This window comes from Pseudonaja textilis, chromosome 1, assembly GCF_049901715.1.
Source record: "Pseudonaja textilis isolate UNSWEBS1 chromosome 1, rPseTex1.2, whole genome shotgun sequence".
NCBI classification, from domain to species: Eukaryota; Metazoa; Chordata; class Lepidosauria; order Squamata; family Elapidae; genus Pseudonaja; species Pseudonaja textilis.
The window spans coordinates 326,119,493-326,145,906 of record NC_141990.1 but is presented as its reverse complement, the minus strand read 5'-3'; the positions used below and the strand labels follow the sequence as shown (position 1 = coordinate 326,145,906).

The window sequence follows — 26,414 nt, the reverse complement described above, 5'->3', positions numbered from 1 at the left end:
GGGCAAAAAACAGGCCTCCAGAAAGTTTGAGAAGGTCGGAAATGGGCCCGTTTCTGGCTTCCAGAGAGCCTCCGGAGCCCAGGGAGAACAAAAGCACTCCACTGCCATGGTGCAGGAGGCTGACTAGGCCACACCCACCATGGCCACACCCACCCAGCAACCGGGCAGAGAACCCATTGCTAAAATTTTTGAAGCCCACCCCTGGAGGACTCCCTGTAAAAGGCCTTCCTGTGGCTGGGGACCTTCTAAGAACTTGTCTAAAAGAAGGAACGGAGTCTGTCTTCACATTACATCTTCTTCCCTCCCGACAAAGACACAAGTACAGAGGAGGCAGGATTCTTACCAAGCAAGCTGTCATTCATCTCCTGGGCCCAAACCAGACGGGGGATTCCTTTGAGTGGTGGTGCATCTTCTTTCTCTTCTCCGCTCCCACTGTCGGTCTCCATTGGGAGGAAGTCTCCAGGGACAGAAGGGATGTACCCTTCCTGGTCCATCTTGGCTTCCACCTCTCTCTCGGTGGGATAGATGGAAGGTTGTGAGCTTGGAACCACAAGCGAGTTTTCAAAGGCAGCTGGCTGCGGTAAGCGTATAAACTCTGAGGTACTGTGGAGTATGAATGGAGTCCTCATCTCAGGCAAACTCAAGGCTGTGGTCTCCTCTCCGTTCTCGGCCTCATCCGGAAGGGATTGAGAAGAAGAAAAGAAGATGGTGTGATTGTGAGCTGGAGGTCCTGTAGTGGCACCACCTGGCCAATAGTAGCCACCATTGTCTTCCTCCGAGCTTTTGTGGTGAATTTGCTCTACCATGCTGGATTCTAGGTGGCTCTCCATGCTTTGAGTAGCCTGTTCCCAGCTACCTTGTGCCTCAGAAATATCTATGACTTCCATGAAAGTGGAACCATCTGGAGGCCTCAGGATTGCTTTGTTTGCTCTGGTGGTCTCCACGCTATCTTGATTGTCGTGGTCCACCAACCATGCCTCAGTTTTCTCAGGGAGGAATTGAGATTCCTGCAAATACACATTTCCTGGAGTTGGGGAGATGACGTCTTTTGGGGAGAGGGTCACAGCTTCTTGTCCCCTCAGTTCAGACGCCGCTTCTGAATGTTGGCTGCTCTGTTCCGAGATGGCGTCCTTTCCTGCGATATTGAGGAGACTCATTGTCTCCTCTTGGTTAACAAAATGGAGCGTTTCCGGCTCCATTTCTTCTTCAGCATCCTCTGGAAAGTTTTGGTGGCCCTCAAAAACAGGTCCTGGAAGCTCTTCGCCAAAGCTCATTGTCTTGATGTGACTTTCTCGGGAGCTGTAATCATACTCTCCACTTGACTCATCAACGTGTGGCTTGTTTCTCCGGTGGTCAGAGGACAGAAGGGATTCTGCTGGGGTAACCGCCTGTCCATGGCCAGAAAATTCATCTTCATGGTCTCCAGCTTGGGCCACCCCTTGAAGATAGTCGCTTCGCATGCTGGTCCCCACGGAAGCATCTTCTGGATCATATCCTGTAGTCACAGCAACTTTCTGCAGATCAAGTAGAACATTATCCGAGACCGGCAATGATATGGGAATGCGCTCATTGTATACGTCCTTCTCCTGGCTTCTTGGCCCAGTCATGGTCCAATATCCTTGGTTGGTTCTTTCGGCACTCACGTCTTCCAAAGAATGAGGTGTTGACGCAGGAGAAAAGGTGGTTTCCTTGGGGCCTCGATTCTCAAGTAACGGCAACCCTGGGAAGATATGCACAGGATTAAAACAGATGCATATATTAGGAGTGTACGGTACTTCCAATTTAATTTTCAAAAATGTTTCAGAATATGCAGGGGTGTGAATACAGCATCTGTCACTAACTTTTTAAAGTAGCCCTGTCTTTTTCTGGGATCACACACCAGGGACAGCTTCAAATCTTAGGACAAGATGCAGCTGCTTTAAAGAGTTGCAGACAGATGTTGGGTTCAAATCCCCATGTACTCCAAAGCACAGTGTGAAACAGGATCCAAAGTACGGCATACTTGTGATACACACAAGTGGGCTCATATCCAGTAAAAAAGACACAGTGAAACCTTACTTTAATGTACAGGTTATCCTCGTTTAGTGACCATAATTGGGACTAGCAACCTGGCCATTAAACAAAATGGCTGCTAAGTGAAACTGCAACTGTACATACGATCTTACTTCAGCCTTGCTATGCTCTGTAAACATGCAAAGATTGTAAATGTGAGGATTGGTCATAAAGTTACTGTCAACCCTGAAGCCAACCTGACTAGAACCATCTTTTGATGATTCATGGCTGCCACAAGGCAGAAGGTACTAATACCACTCTATAAAGCCTTAGTAAGACCACACCTAGAGTACTGCATCCAGTTTTGGTCAGCACACTATAAAAAAGATGTTGAGACTAGAAAAAGTGCAGAGAAGAGCAACCAGCATGATTAGGGGACTGGAGGATAAAACATCTGAAAAACGGTTGCAGGAACTGGGCCTGGCTAGTCTAGTGAAGAGAAGGACCAGGGGAGACATGATAGCAGTCTTCCAATATTTGAAGAGCTGCCACAGAGAGGAAGGGGTCAAGATGTTTTCCAAGACACCTGAAGGCCAGACAAGGAACAATGGATGGAAACTGATCCAGGAGAGATTCAACCTGGAAATAAGGAGAAACTTTCTGACAATGAGAACAATCAACCAATGGAACAGCTTGTCCTCAGAAGTTGTGGGAGCATCATCACTTGAGACTTTCTAGAAGAGATTGGACTCCCATTTGTCAGAAATGGTGTAGGGTCTCCTGCTTGGGGGGAGTTGGACTAGATGACCTACAAGGTCCCTTGCAACTCTGATTATCTGTTATGATGCTGTTAGTGAGGAAGTAAATAGCCTGGCTTGGCAGTCAAAACAAAAAGTTACCTGTGGGAACCAAGGTCATTTAAACAAGTGGCTGAGAGAGGAGGAGTGGAGTAACCAAGTGACTGATGATCTGGGGAAGGGGAGAACTTTCACTTTTTAATTAGGTGGAAATCTGCGGGAACTTTTAGAGTCAGTTTTTATCAGTTGTGCCGATATGATGTATCCAATAAACCTGTTCTTTGAGGAATCTACTTGCCTTGGAGTTCTACTTTCAATGGGTGCATTACTCAGAATGCTGACAGTTACGTTTTCATCACCATTGTAACTGTCAACGGTCACTAAATGAGGCAGTTGTTAAATGAGGACTACTGGTACAGTAATGGTGAGGGGATATCTCTAACTTGAGGGACATGGTGGCCTAGCGGTTAAAATGCTGTGTTTGTCTACCGGAAGGTAGGCAGTTCCAGACTCAAGAGCCACGTGATGGAGCAAGCTTCCATTATTTGCCCCAACTCCTGCCAACCTAGCAGTTCAAAAGCAGGTAAATGCAAGTAGATAAATAGGTACCATTTCTGTAGAAAGATAACAGTGTTCTGTGCACCTGTTAGCCACATGACCACAGAAGCATCTTCTGGGCGACACTGATTCTTCGGCTGTGAATCAGAGACGAGCACACACACAGACACAAACACACACACAGACACACACACATACCAGAGACAGACACAACTGGGCAGGGGAAACCTTTTTTTCTCTTTATCGTTAACTTAGAAAAGTCCATGAAATTGAAGCGAAGGGCACCATGGTATTTTCACCATATACATGTGCTGCCATCATGCAAATAAAATATACCACGTAGAAATTAAGTCCATGGCATGCCAAGTTCCTTGCTGGCTCAGGAATTCTGGGAGCTAAAGTCCACAAGTCATAAATTTGCCATAGTTACCCACTACGATTTTGATGAACTTGACTTAAAATTTGTTAAATTAACATTTCAGACTCTATGCCACCTTCTATTAAAGCTTCTTCCTTGCTCACTCTCCCATGGCCAGCCCATCTGTCTGGGTGTTAATAAGTACAGGAAATTGGCACCTCTCCATCTGGGCCTCCGAAAGTGCCTCTGTGGAAGGGCTGCATCATAGGCATTTGGCGACGGCTACAATGCCAAGGAGCATGTGGGGATGGTTTCTGTGGCAACTGCCTCCTTATTAGCCTTGCAGCGATGGTCCTTTGAGCTAATAGGGTTCAGCAGGGGGACTCCTAAATTTCTAAGGGTCTTAATCTCCCTGGGAGGGTTAGGGGCTGGGGTGGAGAGTGCGGAGAGAGAAGAAGGGCTGGGATAAGTGGAGCACGATGAACAGTCTGTTAGACGAAAGAAGGAACCCCCTTGAATGGTGTGGAGTTTGTAGGGACGACTGTGTGTGTGTGTGTGTGTGAGAGAGAGAGAGAGAGGGAGGGAGGGAAGGAGGGAGAGAGAGAATATGTACAGCAGAAAGGGGAAACAGATTCTATAGCAATTAAAGAATTGGCTTTCAGTATTTATATTTCTACCTATTAATTGCTCTCTAATATCTTCTCTGTACCTGTCTGTGTCTATGATTGGTTTGCCTAGCTATTTACTTCTCTATGGTTTTCTGCAACTCATCCTTTCCTTTCCTTTCCTTTCTTTTATTTTCCTTTCCTTTTTTCCTTTCCTTTCCTTTCCTTTCTTTTATTTTCCTTTCCTTTTTTCCTTTCATTCGTTCCTTTCTTTTCCTTTCCTTTCATTCTTTTATTTTCCTTTCCTTTCCTTTTTTCCTTTCATTCGTTCCTTTCCTTTCCTTTCCTTTATTTTATTTTCCTTTCCTTTTTTCCTTTCATTCTTTTCTTTTCTTTTCCTTTCCTTTCCTTTCTTTTCCTTTCCTCTCCTCTCTTCTCCTCCCCTCTACATCCTTCCTTCCTTCCTTCATCTCCCTTTTCCTCCCTTTCTCCCAGTCCCATGAACAATGTATTCCCCTCAGTCCAGAATACTTAGTCTGTTTCAACACATGCTTCTTATTTAAAATTCAGAAAGATCTGGTCAAGACTCCTCTGTCTACAATAGAAAGCAGCCTGACTTTTTATTTTGGCAGGATTACCAGATGGGTCTTTTGTTAAGAGAAGGCCGTGTCAGAGCACAGCAAGGAAGGCTTTTTCTAAAGAAGGATCGTGACTCTGAAATGCCTTCCAAATATGCCAGATATCAAAGCTGTGTCATTTTATATGCTAGCATGAAAAGCATCTGTGCGCATTATCACTGGCTTTCCTTCCGTTCCAGCAAGCAAAAATTCATCTTTACCCTTTTCATTTGGGGATTTATATACTTTATTATTTCATATTGTTCGTGGCACCTGATCCCTGTGTGCTATTTTGAGCGCCCATTGGAATGAGGGATGAAAACTTAAGCGACCATAAATACATCACTTTTCCCAGGGGCCATAAGAATGCAAAAAAAGAATATAGTCCGATTAATTTAAAAAATAAAAACAATAATGATTCCATCTGGTTCTTTTTTCCAAAATGGCCATAACACAGAGCATGGTTGCCTGCCCAAGTTCAGATAGACTTCTCCTGAACAGGATGGCTCAGAATATTTGGACATTCACACTGTCAGTGTTTATTTTTTAAAAAAATAACAAAGAAATTTCCCCAAGGACACAATTAATAGGATCAAGAGAACTCGAAGATTTGCAGAGAGATAAATATCTTAGGTCAAACTGACTCTAGGTTTGTTCAGATAAAACCTCGACTTAAAACCATTCGTTAGAGTGACCGTTTAAAGTTACAACAGCACCGAAAAAAGTGACTTATGGTCGTTCTTCACACTTACGACCGTTACAGCAACTCTGTGGTCACATGATCAAAATTTGGATGCTTGGCAACTGACTCATATTTACGACGGTTGTCCTGGGGTCATGTGGTTGCCTTTTGAAACCTCTGACAAGCAAAGTCAATGGGGAAACCAGAATCACTTAACCGTGTCTACTAATTTAACAACTGCAGTGGTTCACTTATCAACTGTGGTAGGAAACATTGTAAAATGGAGCAAAACTCACTTAACAACTGTCTCACTTAGCAACAGAAATTTGGGGCTCAATTGTGATTGTAAATCGAGGACTACCAGTAAAGGAGGAGACTCCCCTCCTCTTGATTGGACAGGGCTGCTGACTACCCACCTACCTATCTTTCCTCTATCTTCTCTCTCTCTCTCTCTCTCTCATTCTCTATCTATCTATCCATCTATCTATCTGTCATTCTCTATCTATTTATCTCTCTCTCTATATATATATCATTCTCTCTCTCTCTCTGTCACTCTGTTTATCTCTCTCTCTTTCATTCTCTCTCTCATTCTCTATCTATCCGTCTATCTGTCATTTCTCTATCTATTTCTCTCTCTCTCTCTCTCTTTCTCTCTCTCTCTCCCTCTGTGTATGTATGTATGTATGTGTGTGTGTATATATATATATATATATATATATTTGTTTTCTGAGGTTCTCATGGTATTTATATGTAGATCTTTGGTTGTTCGGGTTTTCTCCCGCGTAAGATTTGAAGTATCTAGGCAACGTTTCGATGAAGTCTCATTCATCATCTTCAGGCTTCTGTCTCCAGCTCTGTGCTTCTCAGAGTAATGGAGATTGCAGCTGCTTCCTCCTTTTAACTGCCAGTGGGGGTGGAACTTGATTGGGTGGGGGCTTGGCTGTGTTCTGATTGGGTGGGGTGTGTTCTCATTGGTAGGGGTTTGGCTGTGTTCTGATTGGTTGGGGGTTAGCCGTGTTCTGATTGGTTGGAGGCGTGTTCTGTTCAGGAGGGGCTTGGTTGTGCTCAGGTTAGTTTTAGTTGCTGGGGATTTGAGCTGGAGAGTTGTGATCTTGCTGTTTGGCTTCTAGTTCGTGGTCCTGCTGCATCTTCATAGTGGGTGTTGGTTTGCTTCATGTATGGCTCAGAGGGGTTTGAAGTGGGTAGTGATGCAGCTGCAGTGCAGCTTCTGGTCCATGGTCGTTCTCATTTTCTGAATGGGTGGGAGTCTGTTTTCTACATGGAAGTGTGGTGGTGGCATCTTGTGTGGCTCTCATGGGTGTGGGTCCAGTGTCCTTCTTCATGTTAGGTACTCGTCTGTTCATGAGGGCGGGTTTCCAAATGGCTGGAAGGCGGGAGGTGTCATCTCGTTTGTTCATGCTGTGTGGGCGTTTTCTATCTCTATGGCTTCTCTGATTATTCTGCTGTTGAAGTGTTCGGTTTTGGCGATAGTTCTGGTATTTTTAAAATCAATTTCATGTCCTGTGGCTTTGAGGTGTTGGACCAGGGAAGAGGTCGTTTCTTCTTTTTGATTGAGTTCTTATGTTCTTCAATGCGTGCGCTTATTCTTCTGTTAGTTTGTCCAATGTATGTGTTAGGGCAGGCTGTGCAGGGGATTTCGTATACTCCTTGGTTTTCTAATTCGATTTTGTCTTTGGGGTTTCTTAGGATGGTGGATATTTTTTTGTTTGTGCAGAATGCTGTTTTGATGTTGTGTTTTTGGAGGATCTTGCTAATTTTGTCTGTAGTGCCTTTTATATATGGGAGGAGGGCTTTTCCGTTTTCTTGTTCTCTGTCTTGGATTTTGGTTGGGGCTTCTTTTTGGATTAGGTGGGTAATCTTCTTTCTTTGGAATCCATTGGCTGTGAGTACGTTGGTGAGAGTGTGTAGTTCGGTTTTTTGGTGTTGTTCATCGGCTAAGCATTTTGTTCTGGAGATGAGTGTCTTGGCTACGGAATTGATCTGTGCTGGGTGGTGGTGTGAGAGTGCATGTAGATAGCGGTTAGTATGTGTTTTCTTCTGGTAGATGGTGTGTCCTAGGGAGCCATCGGATCTTTGTATACCAAGACATCTAGGAAGGGAAGTTGATTGTTGGCTTCTGTTTCCATGGTGAATTGTATTTTGGGGTGTAGACTGTTGAGGTATGTGAGGAAGTTGTTCAGTTTTTCTTTCCCGTGTGGCCAGATTATGAAGGTGTCATCTACGTATCTGAGCCAGAGTTTGGGTTTGTGGTCGTATTTTTCTAGAGCTTGTGTTTCAAAGTGTTCCATGTAGAGGTTTGCGATGACAGGTGAGAGGGGTGATCCCATAGGTGCTCCTTCTATTTGTTTGTATTTTTGTCCATTGTAGGTGAAGTAAGTATTGGATAGGCAGTGGTTGGTTAGATCTAGGATGTGCTTGGGGGTTGTATTTGTTTTGGATGGCTGTCAAGGCTTCTTTTATTGGCACTTGGGTGAAGAGGGATGTGACATCGAAGCTTACTAGTAGGTCGCTAGGTTGTAAGTTTTGTTTCTTTATGATCTCGATGAACTGGAATGAGTTTCTTACGTGTGAGTTGATGGATTCTGCATAGGGTTGTAGTTGTTTGGCAAGAAATTTGGCCAGGTTTTGTAGAGGTGAGCCTATGGAGCTGACTATTGGTCTGAGTGGGGTTCCTTCTTTGTGTATTTTGGGGAGACCATAAAGCTTGGGGCATCTGGATGATTTTTCTCTGGGTATGATTCCTTGCTGGATTTCTTCACTGATGGGGAGGCTTTTATTTTGGATTTGGTAGTTTTTCTAGGTAGGTGGTGGGGTCTGTCTTTAGGGGTTTGTATGTGGGGTCTTGGAGTAGGTTGGTTAGCTTGGTTTGGTAGTCAGATGTGTTCATTACCACTGTCGCATTGCCCTTGTCTGCTGGTAGGATTATTATGCTGGTGTCTTCTTTCAGGTTAAGTAGTGCAGTTTGTTCTTCTTTGGATAAGTTGCTTTTGGGTGGTTTGCTAGTGCAGAGGATGTTGGTGATTTTGAGTCTGATTTTGTTAGCATCATCAGGGTTGGTTTTGGTCAGGCTGGTTTCAACTCCACATATGATGGTTTCTGTGGGGATGTGTTTGGGAGCGACAGCAAAGTTGAATCCTTTGAGAGGATCTTGGTTTCAGCTTCAGTGAGGATCTTGTCTGAGATGTTGTGCACTGTTTGTTTCATGTGTGGCTGTGGGGGGAAGAGTTGGTTTCTGGCATTGTTGTAGTTTCCTGAGTTTGTTGGTCTGTGTGTCTGTCTTGAGGATGGTCTGTGTTTCGGCTCTCCAGACAGCGAGTTGTTTGGATTTGTCCCAAAGTAGAGGGTGAATCTTGTTGCTGAGTTTGAGGTGGAGTGTGAGGAGATCTTTGTTGATTTGGTCTAGGAGAAACCTTTTTGTGTGAAGTTCATTTCTAATTAGGGCAAATTTCTTGCCAAACAACTACAACCCTATGCAGAATCCATCAACTCACACGTAAGAAACTCATTCCAGTTCATCGAGATCATAAAGAAACAAAACTTACAACCTAGCGACCTACTAGTAAGCTTCGATGTCACATCCCTCTTCACCCAAGTGCCAATAAAAGAAGCCTTGACAGCCATCCAAAACAAATACAACCCCCCCAAGCACATCCTAGATCTAACCAACCACTGCCTATCCAATACTTACTTCACCTACAATGGACAAAAATACAAACAAATAGAAGGAGCACCTATGGGATCACCCTCTCACCTGTCATCGCAAACCTCTACATGGAACACTTTGAAACACAAGCTCTAGAAAAATACGACCACAAACCCAAACTCTGGCTCAGATACGTGATGACACCTTCATAATCTGGCCACACGGGAAAGAAAACTGAACAACTTCCTCACATACCTCAACAGTCTACACCCCAAAATACAATTCACCATGGAAACAGAAGCCAACAATCAACTTCCTTCCTAGATGTCTTGGTATACAAAAGATCCGATGGCTCCTTAGGACACACCATCTACCAGAAGAAAACACATACTAACCGCTATCTACATGCACTCTCACACCACCACCCAGCACAGATCAATTCCGAGCCAAGACACTCATCTCCAGAACAAAATGCTTAGCCGAATGAACAACACCAAAAACCGAACTACACACTCTCACCAACGTACTCACAGCCAATGGATTCCAAAGAAAGAAGATTACCCACCTAATCCAAAAAGAAGCCCCAACCAAAATCCAAGACAGAGAACAAGAAAACGGAAAAGCCCTCCTCCCATATATAAAAGGCACTACAGACAAAATTAGCAAGATCCTCCAAAACACAACATCAAAACAGCATTCTGCACAAACAAAAAATATCCACCATCCTAAGAAACCCCAAAGACAAAATCGAATTAGAAAACCAAGGAGTATACGAAATCCCCTGCACAGCCTGCCCTAACACATACATTGGACAAACTAACAGAAGAATAAGCGCACGCATTGAAGAACATAAGAACTCAATCAAAAAGAAGAAACGACCTCTTCCCTGGTCCAACACCTCAAAGCCACAGGACATGAAATTGATTTTAAAAATACCAGAACTATCGCCAAACCGAACACTTCAACAGCAGAATAATCAGAGAAGCCATAGAGATAGAAAAACGCCCACACAGCATGAACAAACGAGATGACACCTCCCGCCTTCCAGCCATTTGGAAACCCGCCTCATGAACAGACGAGTACCTAACATGAAGAAGGACACTGGACCCACACCCATGAGAGCCACACAAGATGCCACCACCACACTTCCATGTAGAAAACAGACTCCCACCCATTCAGAAAATGAGAAACGACCATGGACCAGAAGCTGCACTGCAGCTGCATCACTACCCACTTCAAACCCCTCTGAGCCATACATGAAGCAAACCAACACCCACTATGAAGATGCAGCAGGACCACGAACTAGAAGCCAAACAGCAAGATCACAACTCTCCAGCTCAAATCCCCAGCAACTAAAACTAACCTGAGCACAACCAAGCCCCCTCCTGAACAGAACACGCTCCAACCAATCAGAACACGGCTAACCCCCAACCAATCAGAACACAGCCAAACCCCCTACCAATGAGAACACACCCCCACCCAATCAGAACACAGCCAAGCCCCCACCCAATCAAGTTCCACCCCACTGGCAGTTAAAAGGAGGAAGCAGCTGCAATCTCCATTACTCTGAGAAGCACAGAGCTGGAGACAGAAGCCTGAAGATGATGAATGAGACTTCATCGAAACGTTGCCTAGATACTTCAAATCTTACGCGGGAGAAAACCGAACAACCAAAGATCTACATATATATATATATATATATATATATATATATATAAAAATTCTCTCTCTCTGTCACTCTCTGTTTATCTCTCTCTCTCTCATTCTCTATCTATCCATCTATCTGTCATTCTCTATCTATTTCTCTCTCTCTCTCCCTCCCTCTCTCCCTCTGTGTATATATGTATATATGTATGTGTGTGTGTGTGTGTGTGTGTATGTGTGTGTGTATATATATATATATATATATAAATAAAATTCTCTCTCTGTGTCACTCTGTTTATCTCTCTATCATTCTCTTTCTATCCATCTGTCATTCTCTATCTATTATCTCTCTCTATATATATATTTATCGTTCTCTCTCTCACTCTCTATTTATCTCTCTATCATTCTCTCTCTCTCTCGCTCTCTATCTGTCTGTCTGTCTCTCTCTCGTTATCTATCTGTCTGTCATTCTCTATCTATTTATCTCTATCATTCTCTTTCTTTCTCTGTCATTCTCTGTTTATCTCTCTTTTTCTATGATTATCTATCATCTATCTATCTATCTATCTATCTATCTATCTATCTATCATTCTATGTCTGTCTGTCTCTCTATCATACCTAGCTACCTACTTACCTACCTATCTATGGCATTTATAAAGCCATCCAAGTTATATTGAATTCTTAATGTTAAGGGACTGGATAGGATATATAGTAGGATATATATAAGTTGCGATGCTAAAGAAAAGCACTTTGTGCTGCAAGATTTAATGGCAGTTGCTGTAGAGAAAACCTTTAAGAGCCTACGAGGGATAGCACTGGAACGGACCAAGGGTTTTCCTCGTTCAGCATCCTGCAGGAATCCCACAAGCAAGGCAAGAGGAGAAGTTTGACTGGATGGAAGTCTCCCTGCACCCTTTCCCAAGAATCCAACTAAAAGCCATCCATCTTGACGTGGGTGTGATAAACCTAATATTCTTATTGGTGTTATCAAAATATCCAGTGCCCCCCCTGCTCCAGGTTTTGACGGAAGGGAATTGAAAGCAAGAAAGCTGCACAGAAGGACAAGTATTTACCACCTTAATGGAGCCTGCCCATTACAGTTATAAGTTGTAATGGTCGTAAAACAGATCAGTCATGTAACCAGCTCAATTTTACATGTTTTGCAGTGGACGTTAAGCGAATGCCATGGTTGTTGTTTGCTACGGTAGGGATTTGTTGAAAAATCAAAGTAAATATAGATTTTCAGGCAAAAACTTAAATCCTGGTCATGTGACCACAGGTTGATGGAAATGGACGTAAATGCAGCTGAGCGCCATAGTGAAGTCATATGACTGGGGGAGGACCATCAGTACTTTGGCTCCGGGTCATAAGTCCCCCTTTTAAGGTAGGTCATAATTTCAAATAGCTGCTAAGTGACCGGTCCTAAGAGGAGGACTAGTTGTATACCAAGCAGGTTAACTTTCCAGAATTCCATTCTTCCTACCCTGATTCCTCCCTCCCTTTCCCCACCAACTCTGGCAGCTGCCACCCTACAGCTCAGCGTTGCGCCAGATGCTTATCCTTAATTGGAGCATCGGCAACGATTCACCCAACCCTCTGTGCAGCCGTAAGTGTCAAAATTATGCACACTTGCAAAATAACTCTGTCTTCAGAGACTGCGCTCCCTCTCTCCCTCTCTCTCTCTCCTCCCTCTCTTAATTGGTGCTAACACTTTTCAGCTGAAATTATGCCTGAGTGCATTACATCAGGTTGCAAACATGTGCTAATTGGCACCGATGGCTACTTAAAGCTCTTTCAGGAGGCAGAGTTTTAAAAGCTGCGCAGGAAACTGTGATTTTTTTTGGAGCAGAGGGAAAAGAGAGTTTTTAAAAATCCACCCAAAATCAGCAGCCCAGAGGCAGGGTGGGTCTGAAATTGGAGGGCTAAGAGAATTCCATCTGATGTGCTAACCCACCCACTCCACTGCCCCCTTACCTACACTGTGCATGTGTGTGCCTCCCAGCTGATTTTCGGCCCGTTTGAGGGCTTTTTCAGCCTCCCAGACACTCAACAACCTCAGGAGGCCTTCTGGAAATACCGGAAGTTCCCATTTTCAGTCTCCTGAGGGTCTCTGGAGCCCGGGGGAGGCCATTTTCACCTTCCCGGGGGTTCGAGAGAAGCCTCTGCAGCCTTTGGAGGCCGAAAAACAGACCCCTTTCGGCAATTCCGGTATTTCAGGAAGGCCTGTTTTTCGGCCTTCCGAGGCTGAAGAGCCTTCCCTCATGCCTCTGGGAGGCTGAAAATGGCCACAAACGGCCCAAAAATCAGCTGGGAGGCGCATGTATGCACAGTGCAGGTAAGTTTGGCTCCCGTGCCCGCACAAATGGCTCTGCATGCCACCTGTGGGATGTGTGCCATAGGTTCGCCATCATGGTCCTATATCAAGCTACCCAGAATCCCTCGATAGTGAGATTGAATTAATAAATAGCAATAGCACTTAGCCTTCTCTCAAAGGAAATTTTTGAAAAGGCAACCGGACCATCTTTCCTTGAGGAAGAAGATATTTCGCTTCTCATACAAGAAGCTCCATCAGTTCATGGATGAGAAGCGAAACATCTTCTTGCATAAGGAAAAATATAATCGAGTTGCCTTTTGAAAAAGCACCTTTGAGACAATCATGAGCTGGATGACTGAGAATCTCCACAGACACTTAGACTTATATATTGCTTCACGGTACTCTCTAAGCAGTTTATAGAGTGAGCATATTGCCCTCTCCCCCAAAATCTGGGCCCTCATTTTACCGACCTCGGAAGGATGGAAGGCAGAGTCAACCTTCAGTAAGTCAGGGTCGAGCTCCTGACAGTGGGCAGTCGGCCTGCAATACTGCATTCTAACCACTGCGTCACCACCGCAGCTCATGTTAAATCAAGGGTGTCATACTCAATTCCATTGCTCAGGGCTGTGGTTGACCTCAGTGTGTGTGTGTGTGTGTGTGTGTGTATGTGTGTGTCCAACTGGGAGGGCATGGTCAACTGGGCAGGTATGGCCAGCTTGATGCCATTCACTTGGCGCCATTGACTGGGTAGGTGTGGCCAGCATGATGCCACTTCCCAAACAACTGGCATATATCCTCTTTGTACTGGGTAGACTGGGCCGAAACAACATGGGCTGGCCCCTTACATTTTCCAGGATGACCCCACTGGTCAGATCCGACCACATTGCAGGGCAGATGCGGCCCGTGAGCAGGGGTAGGCTTCAAAAATGCAACGGGTTCTCTGCCAGGTTGCTGGGTGGGCGTGGCCTAGTCAGCCTCCTGCATCATGGTGGAGGGGGTCATTTTTGCCTTTCCCGGGCTCCAGAGGCTTTCCCTGAGCCTCCGGGAGTGCAAAAATGGCCTTTCTGGGCTCTGGAAGCTGGAAATAGGCCAGGGGTGGGATTCAATTTTTTTAACAACCAGTTCTGTGGGTGTGGCTTAGTTGGTGGGCGTGGCTTGGTGGTCATGTGATTGGCTGGGCATGGCCAACTCAACACCACTCTCATTGAGGCACGCATCTCCTTGCCTGGGCTCTTATGACTTTGGGGATGCTGCAATAATTGTAAGTGTGAAAAATGGTCATAAGTCACTTTTTCAAGTGCCATTGTAACTTTGAATGGTCGCTCCACACAAGAAAAGTACCAGCAAAGGAAGGGAAAAAAATTCCAGAGACATTCCTGAGACAGGAAGTCTAGTCCTGCCAAGAATGTAATAAGGGTTAACGGAGAGGCAGTTTCTGTAAGCAACCCCAGAATGTTTCCTTCCTGCCTTCCTTACAGGATTAGGCCAGTAATTTCTTCTAACAACCGGTTCTCCGAACTGCTTAGAATGTTAACGACCGGTTCTAGCGAATAGGTGTGAACTGGTAGAATCCCACCCCTGAAATAGGCCCATTTCCAGCCTTCCTGAACTTCCGGGAGGCCTATTTTTCGCCCTCCCCGACCCTCTGCGCACACCCTGCACTTACCTACATCCAAAACGGGCCTCCTGGGAGGGGTGAGGTGGGCGGGGCCAGCCAGGAGTGGGATTTGGGGGTTCTCCGGACTGCACTGAATCTTAGCTAGGGGCTCTCCCGAAGCCCTGAAAACCACCAGCAGCCCACCCCCTGCCCGTGGGCCTTGTGCTGGACACCCCTGTGTTAAATGTTAAGGCTGCACAAGTGATCGAGGAGATCGCTATAAAACCTTCTCAACAACTCCGTGAGGTAAAGCAGGCAAGAGATAAGAATTTGCATCGAGCTTTAAGGGCTGAATGGGGATTTGAACCCAGCCAAATCAGGAAAGCAGTGATTATTTCAGAGAAGCCTCCGGGGTAAAACGCTGAACACAGCTACCCGTGATTGTATGAGAGTTTTCTGCAGTAGGGACCAAATGTAAGCAATTCATTAGCATACGGAGAGTGAGTCAATTCTTCCACGCCTACCATGGTCCTCCTCATGTGTTCTCCTAACTTTAGCAATTAAATGTATATGAAAAATGTTATAAAGACAAGAAAATTCTGTTTCTTCCCCCCCTCCCCTCTTTTTAAATTAAATTTGGTGACCACGGGCAATGCACCGAAGAAATGCTGCCACTCCCTTACCTGGAGATGACGGAAAATGGAAATGCGGCGCTCGATCGAAATGTATATAGGTAGTCCTCTACTTACGACTACGTTCACCATTTGTGACCTCAACAGGCTTTCAACAAAGCCTGTTATTGTGATCATGTGATGACCGTGATAAAAAGGTTCATAAAGGAAGTTCATTTACATGATAGCAATAGCACTTAGACTTATATACCGCTTCACAGTGCTTTACAGCACTCTCTAAGCGGTTTACAGAGTCAGCCTATCACCCCAACAATAATCAGGGTCCTCATTTTACCCACTTCGGAAGGATGGAAGGCTGAGTCAACCTTGAGCCTGGTCAGATTTGAACTGCCAAGTTGCAGGCAGCTAGCGGTCAGCAGAAGTAGCCCTGCAGTACTGCACTCTAACCACTGCACCACCATGGCTCATGATGCCGCACTTAACATCTACACCAGAGGTGTTATTCAGCAGGTTCTGACGTGTTCTGGAGAACCAGTAGCGGAAATTTTGAGTAGTTCGGAGAACCGGCAAATGCCACCTCTGACTGGCCACGCCCTCACTTATTCTCTGCCTCTCAATGAGTCCCAGCTGACTGGCTGGGTCTTCTTTGGTTGCCCTGCACAGGAGAACAGAGCTGGAAAGCAGGTTAGTGGGGTGGGGAGGGAATGGGGATTTTACAGTATTCTTCCCCTGCCACACCCACCAAGCCACGCCTACAGAAGCAGTAGTAAAAAAAAATTGAATCCCACCACTGATCTACACTGCTTAATGATGAATTTTCCGGTCTCAATTGTGATTGTAAGTCGAGGACTTCCTTTCATGTACCAAGTCTAGCTACTGTAATATTGTCCTGCAACAATCCTGATTTAGTATCCCTTCACAGTACTGTGGGATATGAACAGGGGGTGGATTCTACCAGTTCGCACCGATTCGCTAGAACCTGTTGTTAACATTCTAAGCAGTTTGGAGAACTGGTTGTTAGAAGAAATTACTGGCCTAATCCTGTAAGGAAGGCAGGAAGGAAACATTCTGGTGTTGCTTGCAGAAACTGCCTCTCCGTTAACCCTTATTTACATTCTTGGCAGGACTAGACTTCCTGTCTTAGGAACTTCTTTGGAATTTTTTTTCCTCCGTTGCTGGTACTTTGCTTGTGTGGAGTCACCATTCAAAGTTACAATGGCACTGAAAAAAGTGACTTCTGACCATTTTTCACACTTACGACTGTTGCAGCATCCCCACAGTCATGAGAGGCCAGGCAAGAAGCGTGCCTCGATGTGAGTGATATTGAATTGACCACACCCAGCCAATAACATGACCACCAAGCCACTCCCACCCAGTCACATGACCACCAAGCCACTCCCACCAACTAAGCCATGCCCACAGAACCGGTTGTTAAAACATTTGAATCCTACCCCTGGATATGAACAGCAGTAGCAATAGCACTTAGACTTATATACTGCTTCAACAGGGCTTTACAGCCTTCTCTAAGCAGTTTACAGAGTCAGCCTATTGCCCCCCCCCCAAAATCAGGATCCTCAGAAGGATGGAATGCTCAGTCAACCTTGAGCCACTCAGAATCGAACTCCTGGCAGTAGGCAGTGACCCAGCCTGCAACGCTGCCTTCTAACTCCTGCGCCACCAGGGCTCTGAAAATGGGACCCAAGCCCAGCCACTCCCATTAGGAAAGACCCCTCTTCTCAAGGTGCTTCCACAATTTGCAGGCTCCCTGCGCTCGACGGAAGGATGTTGCAGCAGAAATCAAATTCCAAGTCAACTTACTGTTTTCATCAACTTCGTTGGACAGCGAGTAGCTTATATCTCCCCCAAGAGCCGAGGAAGGACTCGGGACCATGCCAGCTGACATCTCAATGGCATTGTCTGCCATTTCATGCCCTCCCAAGGCCAAGGCGGTCAACGTAGTGGGCAGCATGGTGCTACCCTCTGGGTTCCCATCAGTCTTTCCCAGCTCCTCTTTCCACTGTGCCTGGAAGTACCGCCCGTTCAGTCCCGTGTAAACGTTCTGATTCGATTCAGGGATGCCAGCTGAAGCTGGTGTTGCCCCAGTGGCAGCGGTGGGATCTTTTGAAGAAGTGGGGGACGGAATTAGGAAGGGAATGGTTGGACGGTCCTTTAGGATTGGAACTTGAGATGGTTGCGGAGAGGCAGCATTCTGTGGGAATAAACCCTCGGTGTTTCCCTGCAACCAGGTTGGAGTGACCAGATGAAGGTCTGCACCTGGTGAGTTGCCATCCTCAGCGTCTCCCTCCAAAGACGTCTTGCCCAACATCGAAACCATGCTCAGTGACTCTTCCGTGACATTCATCGTATCAGCATCATCAACTACGGTGAATAATTTGCCATCGTGAAGAACATCTACCGAGGGTTCTGTGACAGCCCCCCTTACTTCTCCATTTAGAAAAGAGATATTGGGTACCATGGAGCTCTCTTCCACGCTGTCTCTTCTGACTGGGAAAGCTGTTACCATCTGGAGCTGCTCATCTTCTTCCAGTAACGGCACCGCCATTTTGTGTAAGGGGCCGTAAAGGTCCTTGGCTGATTCTTTGGAATCTGCTGACATGATAGCTTCCTCGTTTTCCCTGGGGAATAGCTCGTTCTGGCTCAAAAAGGACAGGTCAGGATCCTGCTCCACCAAGATGTTCTCCATTCCTGATTCGTGGCTTCCCTCCGAATATGGGTCCATGGCCTGATGGACAGATCCCTCTACAAAGGCTGCCCTGTCCAGTATCTTGGCCAACTGATGCCCTGCAAAGGGATAAAAAGAGAATTATGGATTCAGGAAAAACTCAACCGCTGGAGCAAAGCCTTTTCTGAACAGGTGCTTTCCAAATTGACACTCCGGAAAGAGTGCAGAGAAGAGCAACAAAGATGATTAGGGGACTGGAGGCTAAAACATATGAGGAACAGTTGCTGGAATTGGGTATGTCTAATTTAATTAAAAGAAGGACTGGCGTGACACGATAGCAGTGTTTCAGTATCTCGGGGGCCGCCACAAAGAGGGAGTCAAGTTATTCTCCAAAGCACCTGAGGGTAGGACAAGAAGCAATGGAATGGAAACTGATCGAGGAGAGAAGCAACTTAGAACTAAGGAGGAATTTCCTGACAGTTAGAACTGTCAGGAATCAGTGGAACAACTTGCCTACAAAAGTTGTGGATGCTCCAACACTGGAAGTTTTTAAGAAGAGATTGGACAACCATTTGTCTGAAATGGTAGAGGGTTTCCTGCCTAAGCAGAGGGTTGGACTAGAAGACCTCCAAGGTCCCTTCCAACTCTTCTTGTTATTCTGTTACACGTGCTGCACTTCAACTCCCAGAACCCTTCAACTCCCAGACCTGACTGAGGTATTCTGGGGGTTGAAGTCCAGCACACCTGAGGTAGAGAATCGGCAAGGACTGTTCGGGAAAAAATTAAAAGAGAGAAAAGGTAGATTAAAAAACAAATCAGCCAGCGAGGCATGCAAAGATTGGATAGAAAGCATTTATATTCAAAATAGGAAAGGGTGAGAAGGGAGGGGAGAAACGTTCACTCGTGCAGCTCAGACAGATGCACCCAGGCAATGCCTCCGGCATACTAATAGACATTCCCTGAAGCCCAGCGTGTGGGTGTGCATGTGTGAGCCTTAAGAGTGAGCACAGAGAAGGCTGGCGTGCCAGGATAATTAACTTAGAAACGATCTTCATCATTATTCCAGTCTACCTTGGACAAGCTGTGTGCAGGAATCTTGGTCCCTTAAAGGTCGAAAACAGAAACTTTGAACTTGAATCAGGACAGGGGGTCCTCGCCTTATGACGGTCACTTCGCGGCTGCCTGAACTTATGGCAGGCCTCCCGACAGCTGCTTGCAACCCAGTGTTCCAATGGCGCTCTCCTTGCGGTCACGTGACCACATTTGGGGCCCTTGGCAACCGGCCCGCATTTAGGACGGTTTGCAGTGTCGCACATTCACACGAGTGATTGATGTTTGTTGTCAGAAAATGGGCACTTGGGTTTCCACTCCCCCCACCCCCGCAAAAAAAAGAAAAAAGAAAACCCATCATTTATTGACAACAGTACAGAAAAAAGTGAATTATGATCATTTTTCACACTTTAGATCAGAGGTCTCCAAACTTGGCCACTTTAAGGCTTGTGGACTTCAACTCCCAGGATTCTCCAGCCAGCATAGCTGGCTGGAGAATTCTGGGAGTTGAAGTCCACAAGCCTTAAAGTGGCCAGGTTTGGGGACACCTGCTTTAGATTATTGCAGCATTCCCATGGTCAATGTGATCGAAATTCAGATGCTTGGCAACTGACTCATATTTATGACGGTTGCAATGTCCCAGGGTCACATGATCTGCCTGTTATGACTTCAACTCTCAGAACCCTTCAAGCCAAGTCAATGGGGAAATCAGATTCACTTAACAACTGCGTTACTCATATACAGTAACAACTGCAGTGATTCACTTAACAACTGGGGTAAGAAAGGTCGTAAAATGGGGCAAAACACGCTTAACAGCCTAGTGACATAAATTTTGGGCTTGTGGTCATAAGTCAGGAACCATCTGTATAGTTGAGGTGGTCCTCAACCTTATGATCACAACTGAGCCCATAATGTATGTTGTTAAGTGAGATGCTTGTTAAGTGAGTTTTGCCCCATTTTATGACATTTCTTGCCCAGTGAATCGCTGCAGATGATCAGTTAGTAACTGGTCGTTAAGTGAATCTGGTTTCCCTGTTGATTTGGCTTGCCAGAAGGCTGAAAACGGGGGAATCACATGACCTCTGGATGCTGCAACCGTTGTAAGTATGAACCAGTTGGCAAACATCTGAATTTTGATCATACGATCATGGGGATGCTGCAAAGGTCGTAAGTGTAAAAAACGGTGGCAAGCCATTTTTTTTCAGTGCCACTGTAACTTCGAACGGTCACTAAACGAACTGTTGTAAATCGAGGACTCCTAGTATTCCCCTCCCACCATTATTTTACCATCCTTTTGAGCACAGAGAGATGGGGAAGGGAATGGTAAGAATAGAATTCTTTATTGGCCAAGTGTGATTGGACACACAAGGAATTTGTCTTTGGTGCATAAGCTCTCAGCGTACATAAAAGAAAAGATTCATTCGTCAAGAGTCATCAGGTACAACACTTAATGATAGTCATAGGGTACAAATAAGGAATCAAATGATGCTAGGGAACAGTCAATATAAATCGTAAGGATACAAGTGACAAAGTTACAGTCATACAGTCGCAAGTGGGAGGGTCATAAGGAGTGATGAGAAGATTAATAACAACAGTAGTGCAGACTTTGTAAATAATTGGACAGTGTTGAGGGAATTATTTGTTTAGCAGAGTGATGGCATTCGGGAAAAAACTGTCCTTGTGTCTAGTTGTTCTGGTGTGCAGGGCTCTATAGTGTCATTTTGAGGGTAGGAGTTGAAACAGTTTATGTCCGGGATGTGAGGGGTCTGTAGATATTTTCACAGCCCTCTTTTTGACTCGTGCAGTATACAGGTCCTCGATGGAAGGCAGATTGGTAGCAATTGTTTTTTCTGCAGTCCTAATTATCCTCTGTAATCTATGTCTGTCTTGTTGGGTTGCAGAACCAAACCAGACAGTTATAGAGGTGCAGATGATAGACTCAATAATTCCTCTGCAGAACTGGATCAGCAGCTTCTTGGGCAGTTTGAGCTTTCTGAGTTGGCGCAGAAAGAACATTCTTTGTTGTGCTTTTTTGACGACGTTTTTGAAGTTAGGTGTCCATTTTAGGTCATGTGATATAGTAGAACCTCGAAATTTGAAGGTCTCTACTGTTGATACTGTGTTATCTAGTAGTGTAAGAGGTGGTAGTTTGGGAGGGTTTCTTCTAAAGTCTACCACCATTTCTACAGTTTTGAGTGTGTTCGGTTCCAGATTGTTCCAGTTACACCACGAGGCAAGTTATATAACCTCCTGTCTATATGTGGATTCGTCGTTGTCTCAAATGAGACCAATCACTGTTGTGTCATCAGCAAACTTCAGCATTTTAAAAGATGGGTCGTTTGAGATGCAATCATTGGTATATAGGGAGAAGAGAAGTGGAGAAAGCACACAGTCTTGGGTGGGTGTGTGTGCTGATTGTACAGGTATCAGATGTGATTCTGCCTAGCTTCACCTGCTGCTTCCTGTCTGTTAAGAAAAAACTGTTCGAAAAAAAACTGTCCTTGTGTCTAGTTGTTCTGGTGTGCAGTGCTCAGTTTATAGCATCGTTTTGAGGGTAGGAGTTGAAACAGTTTGTGTCCAGGATGTGAGGGGTCTGTAAATATTTTCACAGCCCTCTTTTTGACTCGTGCAGTAAACAGTGTAGTCCAACAGGTGAACAAACCCAATGCATGGGTTTGTATGACATGCTTAAGTAGGTCTGTTACATCACCGCATCTGGACCAACATGCTAAGCCTGATAAATTTTAACCGAGCCTGCTGGTTAGTTTATGCTTCAATGTATCCATAAGCTGAGAAAATGAGAATGCAGTAACTAACTTTAACATATTCAGTGAGCACAGTTGGGGATAGAAAATAGTCCAGAGTGGATGACACACTCCAATGGGTCTTTATCGGGAGGCTTAGCATATTTGGGTTCTGCAGGGGGTTGATTTAGCTTCCAACAGACCATGGGATGCTGCAGTCATCGTAAATACGTGCGTGCTTTTTACCAAGCGCCCCAAATTATCATTGTGGCCTTAGGGATGCTGCAATGTCATGAATGCAAGAACCGGTTATAAGCCACTTTTTTTTTCCAGTATCATTGTAACTTTGAACAGTCACAAAATAAATAGTTGTAAGTAAATCAAGGACTGTCTGTATTATTTCTATGGCTGTGGGCTTTTTACAGAACACAGAATAACAGAGATGGAAGGGACCCTGGAGGTCTTCTAGTCCAGCCCCCTGCTCAAGCAAGAAGTCCTATACCCGTGATGGCTAACCTTTTTGTCCCCGAGTGCCCAAAGGGTGCACGCACCCCCAAAATGCAATGCATGCGTGTCCCCTGTGCATGCGCCTCGTCCCTGCGTATATCCTGCATGTGTGCATGGCCCCTGTGCATGGGCATGTCCCCTTCACATGTGCATGTCCACCTGACTGGTGGGAGGTGCATGCCCTATACCATTTCAAGCAAATGAGTGTCCAATTTCTTTTTAAGAACTTCCAGCGATGGAGCATTCACAACTTCTGGAGGCAAAGTTGTTCCAATGATTAATCGTTCTGACTGACGGGAAATTTCTCTTTAGTTCTAAGTTGCTTCTCCCCTTGATTAGTTTCCATCAGTTGCTTCTTGTCCAGCCTTCGGGTTCTTTGGGGAATAGCTTGACGTTGACCCGCTCTTTTTTGTGGCAGCGCCTGAGATACTGGAACTCTGCTATCAGATCACCCCCTAGTCCTTCTTTTCATTAAACTTCATTAAAATTCCAGCAACTGTTCTTCATATGTTTTAGCTTCCAAGTCCTCTAATCAACTTTGGGGTGTTTTGATTCCATTTTTAAGGAGCTGCAACTGAAGCAGTGGTAGGATTCAAAATTGGTTACTACCAGTTCTGTGGGCGTGGCTTGGTGGGCGTGGCAGGGGAAGGTTACTGCAAAATCCCCATTCCAGAAGTGGTATTCAGCAGGTTCTGACCAGTTCTGGAGAACCGGTAGGGGAAATTTGGAGTAGTTTGGAGCAGGGGTCCCCAATCACCAGGCCGCGGACCGGTACCGGTCCGTGGAACATTTCCTACCGGGCTGCCGGTTTGCTGGGCGCCGCCATCTTGTTTGACGAGAAAGTGCTTCCGGGTGAGCTTTTCCGGTTGGAAAGCGGCGTTTGGGTCCTGAAGGAATCCTCACGCCTTAGTTTCATCGAAGGGGGGGGGGGCTTCGAACGAAACTAAGGCTTGAGGATTCTTTCAGCACCCAAGGCAAGGCGAGCCGAGCGACCGTCCCGAAGCCGTCCCGAAGCGAAGCCCATCGACAAAGGTACAAAGGAGGAGTTGAAGGTGGCGGGGAGAAGCAGGGGACGGCTGGCTGGCCAGTCGCTCGGCTCGCCTTGCCTTGTCATGTGTGCTGATGCCGGTACCGGGCCGCGGATCATTTTGTGATGCCGGTACCGGGCCGTGGCACAAAAAAGGTTGGGGACCACTGGTTTGGAGAACCGGCAAATGCCACCTCTGACTGGCCCCGCCCCCATCTATTCTCTGCCTCTCGAGTCCAGCTGATCAGCTGGGTCTTCTTTGGTTGCCCTGCCCAGGAGAGCGGAGCTGAAAAGCAGGTTAGCGGAGTGGGAAGGGAATGGGGATTTTACAGTATCCTTCCCCTGCCACGCCCACCAAGCCACGCCTAAAGAACTGGTACTAAAAAAAAAATGAATCCCAACACTGCCCTATTTCCTCCCCACTCCACTAACCTGCTTTCCAGCTCCATTCTCCTGTGCAGGGCAACAAAAGAAGAAGCAGCCAGTCAGCTGGGACTTGGGAGGCAGAGAATAGATGGGAGTGGGGCCAGTCAGAGGTGGGATTTGCTGATTAAATAACAGATAACAGATAATCAGAGTTGGAAGGGACCTTGTAGGTCATCTATTCCAGCTCCCTGCCCAAGTGGGAGACCCCACACCATTTCTGACAGATGAAAGTCCAATCTCTTCTTGAAAGTCTCAAGTTATGACGCTCCCACAACTTTCGAGGGCAACTTCTGTTCCACTGGGTTGATTGTTCAACCTATCAGAAAGTTTCTCCTTATTTCCAGGTTGAATCTCTCCTTGTTCAGTTTCCAAACTACTCCAAATACTCAAGCTTTCCGCTACCGGTTCTCCAGAACTGGTCAGAACCTGCTGAATACCCACCTCTGAACTGATGGGCTATTCTCCTAAAGCCACTCCTAAAACAGACGATGGAGAAGAATAGGAGAAGGGGGCAGACCCTCAATTTTCTCTGGGTGAAACCCACACTCTGCTTCCACAAGCCAACTTCCCTCCACGCCTCTCTGATTGAGAAGGCAGGATTTAATGGGCAATTATCGCAAAGGCTCTGAGCTGCATGCTGGTTCGTGGGCTCAGGGACTCAATTTTCCTTTTGTCGCACACAAAGAGGCTGGCGCATTCCCTGGCCAGGCGGGCTGATTTACGAAGGGGCTGCTGGAAAGAGGAGGGAGACAGGCACGGCACAAGCCGCCTCTTTCAAGCCCTCTCCCTTTAAATAAAACGAAGCGCCTGCCCTTGTTTACTACTGGTATCTCAGGCTGGGTGATCAATCCCAGCATGTCCCTTTTCCCCTCCCTTGTTGTTATCCCAGGAAATTGTTTAGGGGGAAATGCCACGCAGCTGCAAATAAGCAATTCACAACTTCGGGCGAAAGTCTTCTCGGCTCCCCAGAAAAGCATTTGGAGAAGCAGAACAAAAGCTCCGGCTAATTAAGGATGACGGGTGAGCAGCCTCAGGAAATCCCAAGCTGAAATAGTAGCAGTTGCGCTGACCCACAAAGAAGAAACAACTGATGTCAACTCCTTTCATCCCTGGCTGTTTTGAAGACCGGAGGCCAGGGGTGTTCACAGCTGCAAGCCACAAGAGCCATGTGTGCACTATGGCAGGAGTCGCCAACCTTTTCGACCTCAGGGACCAACAAACTCATAATTTTAGATCTCGTGGACTAGAGATCCTGGGAAAATCCCAAAAAAGTCTGCAGGAAAATTCCCCACCCCGTTTTCCTACCGATCGATCATTCTTTATTTGGGATCGCAGGATACCATCTCCAGCTCTGTTCTCAGGGGGAGAGAGGGAGAGACTTTTGGCTTCATGCAAGGAAAGCAGCAAAAGCAGCAGAAGTCTTTCGTTCTCTCCCCCAAACTCCGCCAGAAATGAGTCTTGGCCGGTGCAGCCTCTTGGAGCAGGATGCCTTGCAGGGTCCCAAAGACTCATTTCTGGGAGAGAAAGAAAGACTTTTGCTGCTTTCCTTGCATGCAGCCAAAAGCAGAAGAAGAAAGAAGCGGAAAGAAGCAGCCTGGTGGTCAGGCAAGGTGCATGGGGCGAGTGGGGCAAGTTCCCCCGCTCTGCCCTTTCCCCCCTCCCCTCACTACCTCGTGTTGTTCGCAATGCAAGTGACACAAGCCTTGTGTTCCCACGAGTCATGTGGGCAGCGCAGCCTTGTGTGTCCCGCGCAGCCTGGATTAATTGCTTTGGGGGTAACATTTCTCTTGAGGTCCACCGAACTTTTCTCGTGGACCACCAGTGGTCCCCAGCTGACTGGTTGGCAACCATTGCACTATGGCATTGTCATACACATATAGGTAAGTTCTTGACTTACCACCACAACCAAGCCCAACATTTCTGCTGCTAAGGGAGACATACTGAGTTTTCCTCGTTTTAAGACTTTTCGTGCCGCTGTTGTTAGGTGGATCGCTGCAATGGTTAAGGTAGTAGCACGGTTTTTAAGTGAATCCATTTTCCCTGTTAACTTGGTTTGTCAAACGGTCACCATGGGCCCAGTATACTGCAACCATCATAAATAGGAACCAGTTGTGCCAAGCATCCTAATTTTGATCACATGGTTGCGGGGATGCTGCAATCAAGGGTCGTAAGTGTGAAACCCGGTCATCAGTCACTTTTTTCCATTTCGTTGTAACTTTGAATGGTTATTAAATGAACTGTTGTAAGTCGAGGACGACCTGGTGTAACGGTGATGCTGACTCACAAAGTAGAAACAACTGATGTAAGCAGTTTTCATCCCTGGCTGTTTTGAAGATTGTAGACAAGGGGCATTTGTAGCTGCAAGCCACAAGGGCCACGTGTGCACTACGGCATTGTCATGCAAATACCACCATGACTGTTCTGACCTAGGCTTCCCAAGACCATGAAGCAGCCTCCTCATCCCAATAAAACCCCTTTTATTTAGGTTAAAGTGAATTCTTCTCCAGCAAAGTCCCA

General features: G+C 46.0%; 1 protein-coding gene across 1 annotated transcript in view; it reads right to left on the bottom strand.

Moving 5' to 3' along the window:
• Positions 1 to 26,414, bottom strand: part of NCAN (neurocan) — a 151,431-nt gene that overhangs the window by 29,748 nt on the left and 95,269 nt on the right. The window contains exons 7-8 of the mRNA XM_087921126.1: positions 17,279 to 18,262; positions 344 to 1,720 (exon numbers count right to left, since the gene is read on the bottom strand). Coding sequence (XP_087777252.1) covers positions 344 to 1,720; positions 17,279 to 18,262 — 2,361 coding nt within the window. The remainder of the gene's footprint in view (positions 1 to 343; positions 1,721 to 17,278; positions 18,263 to 26,414) is intronic.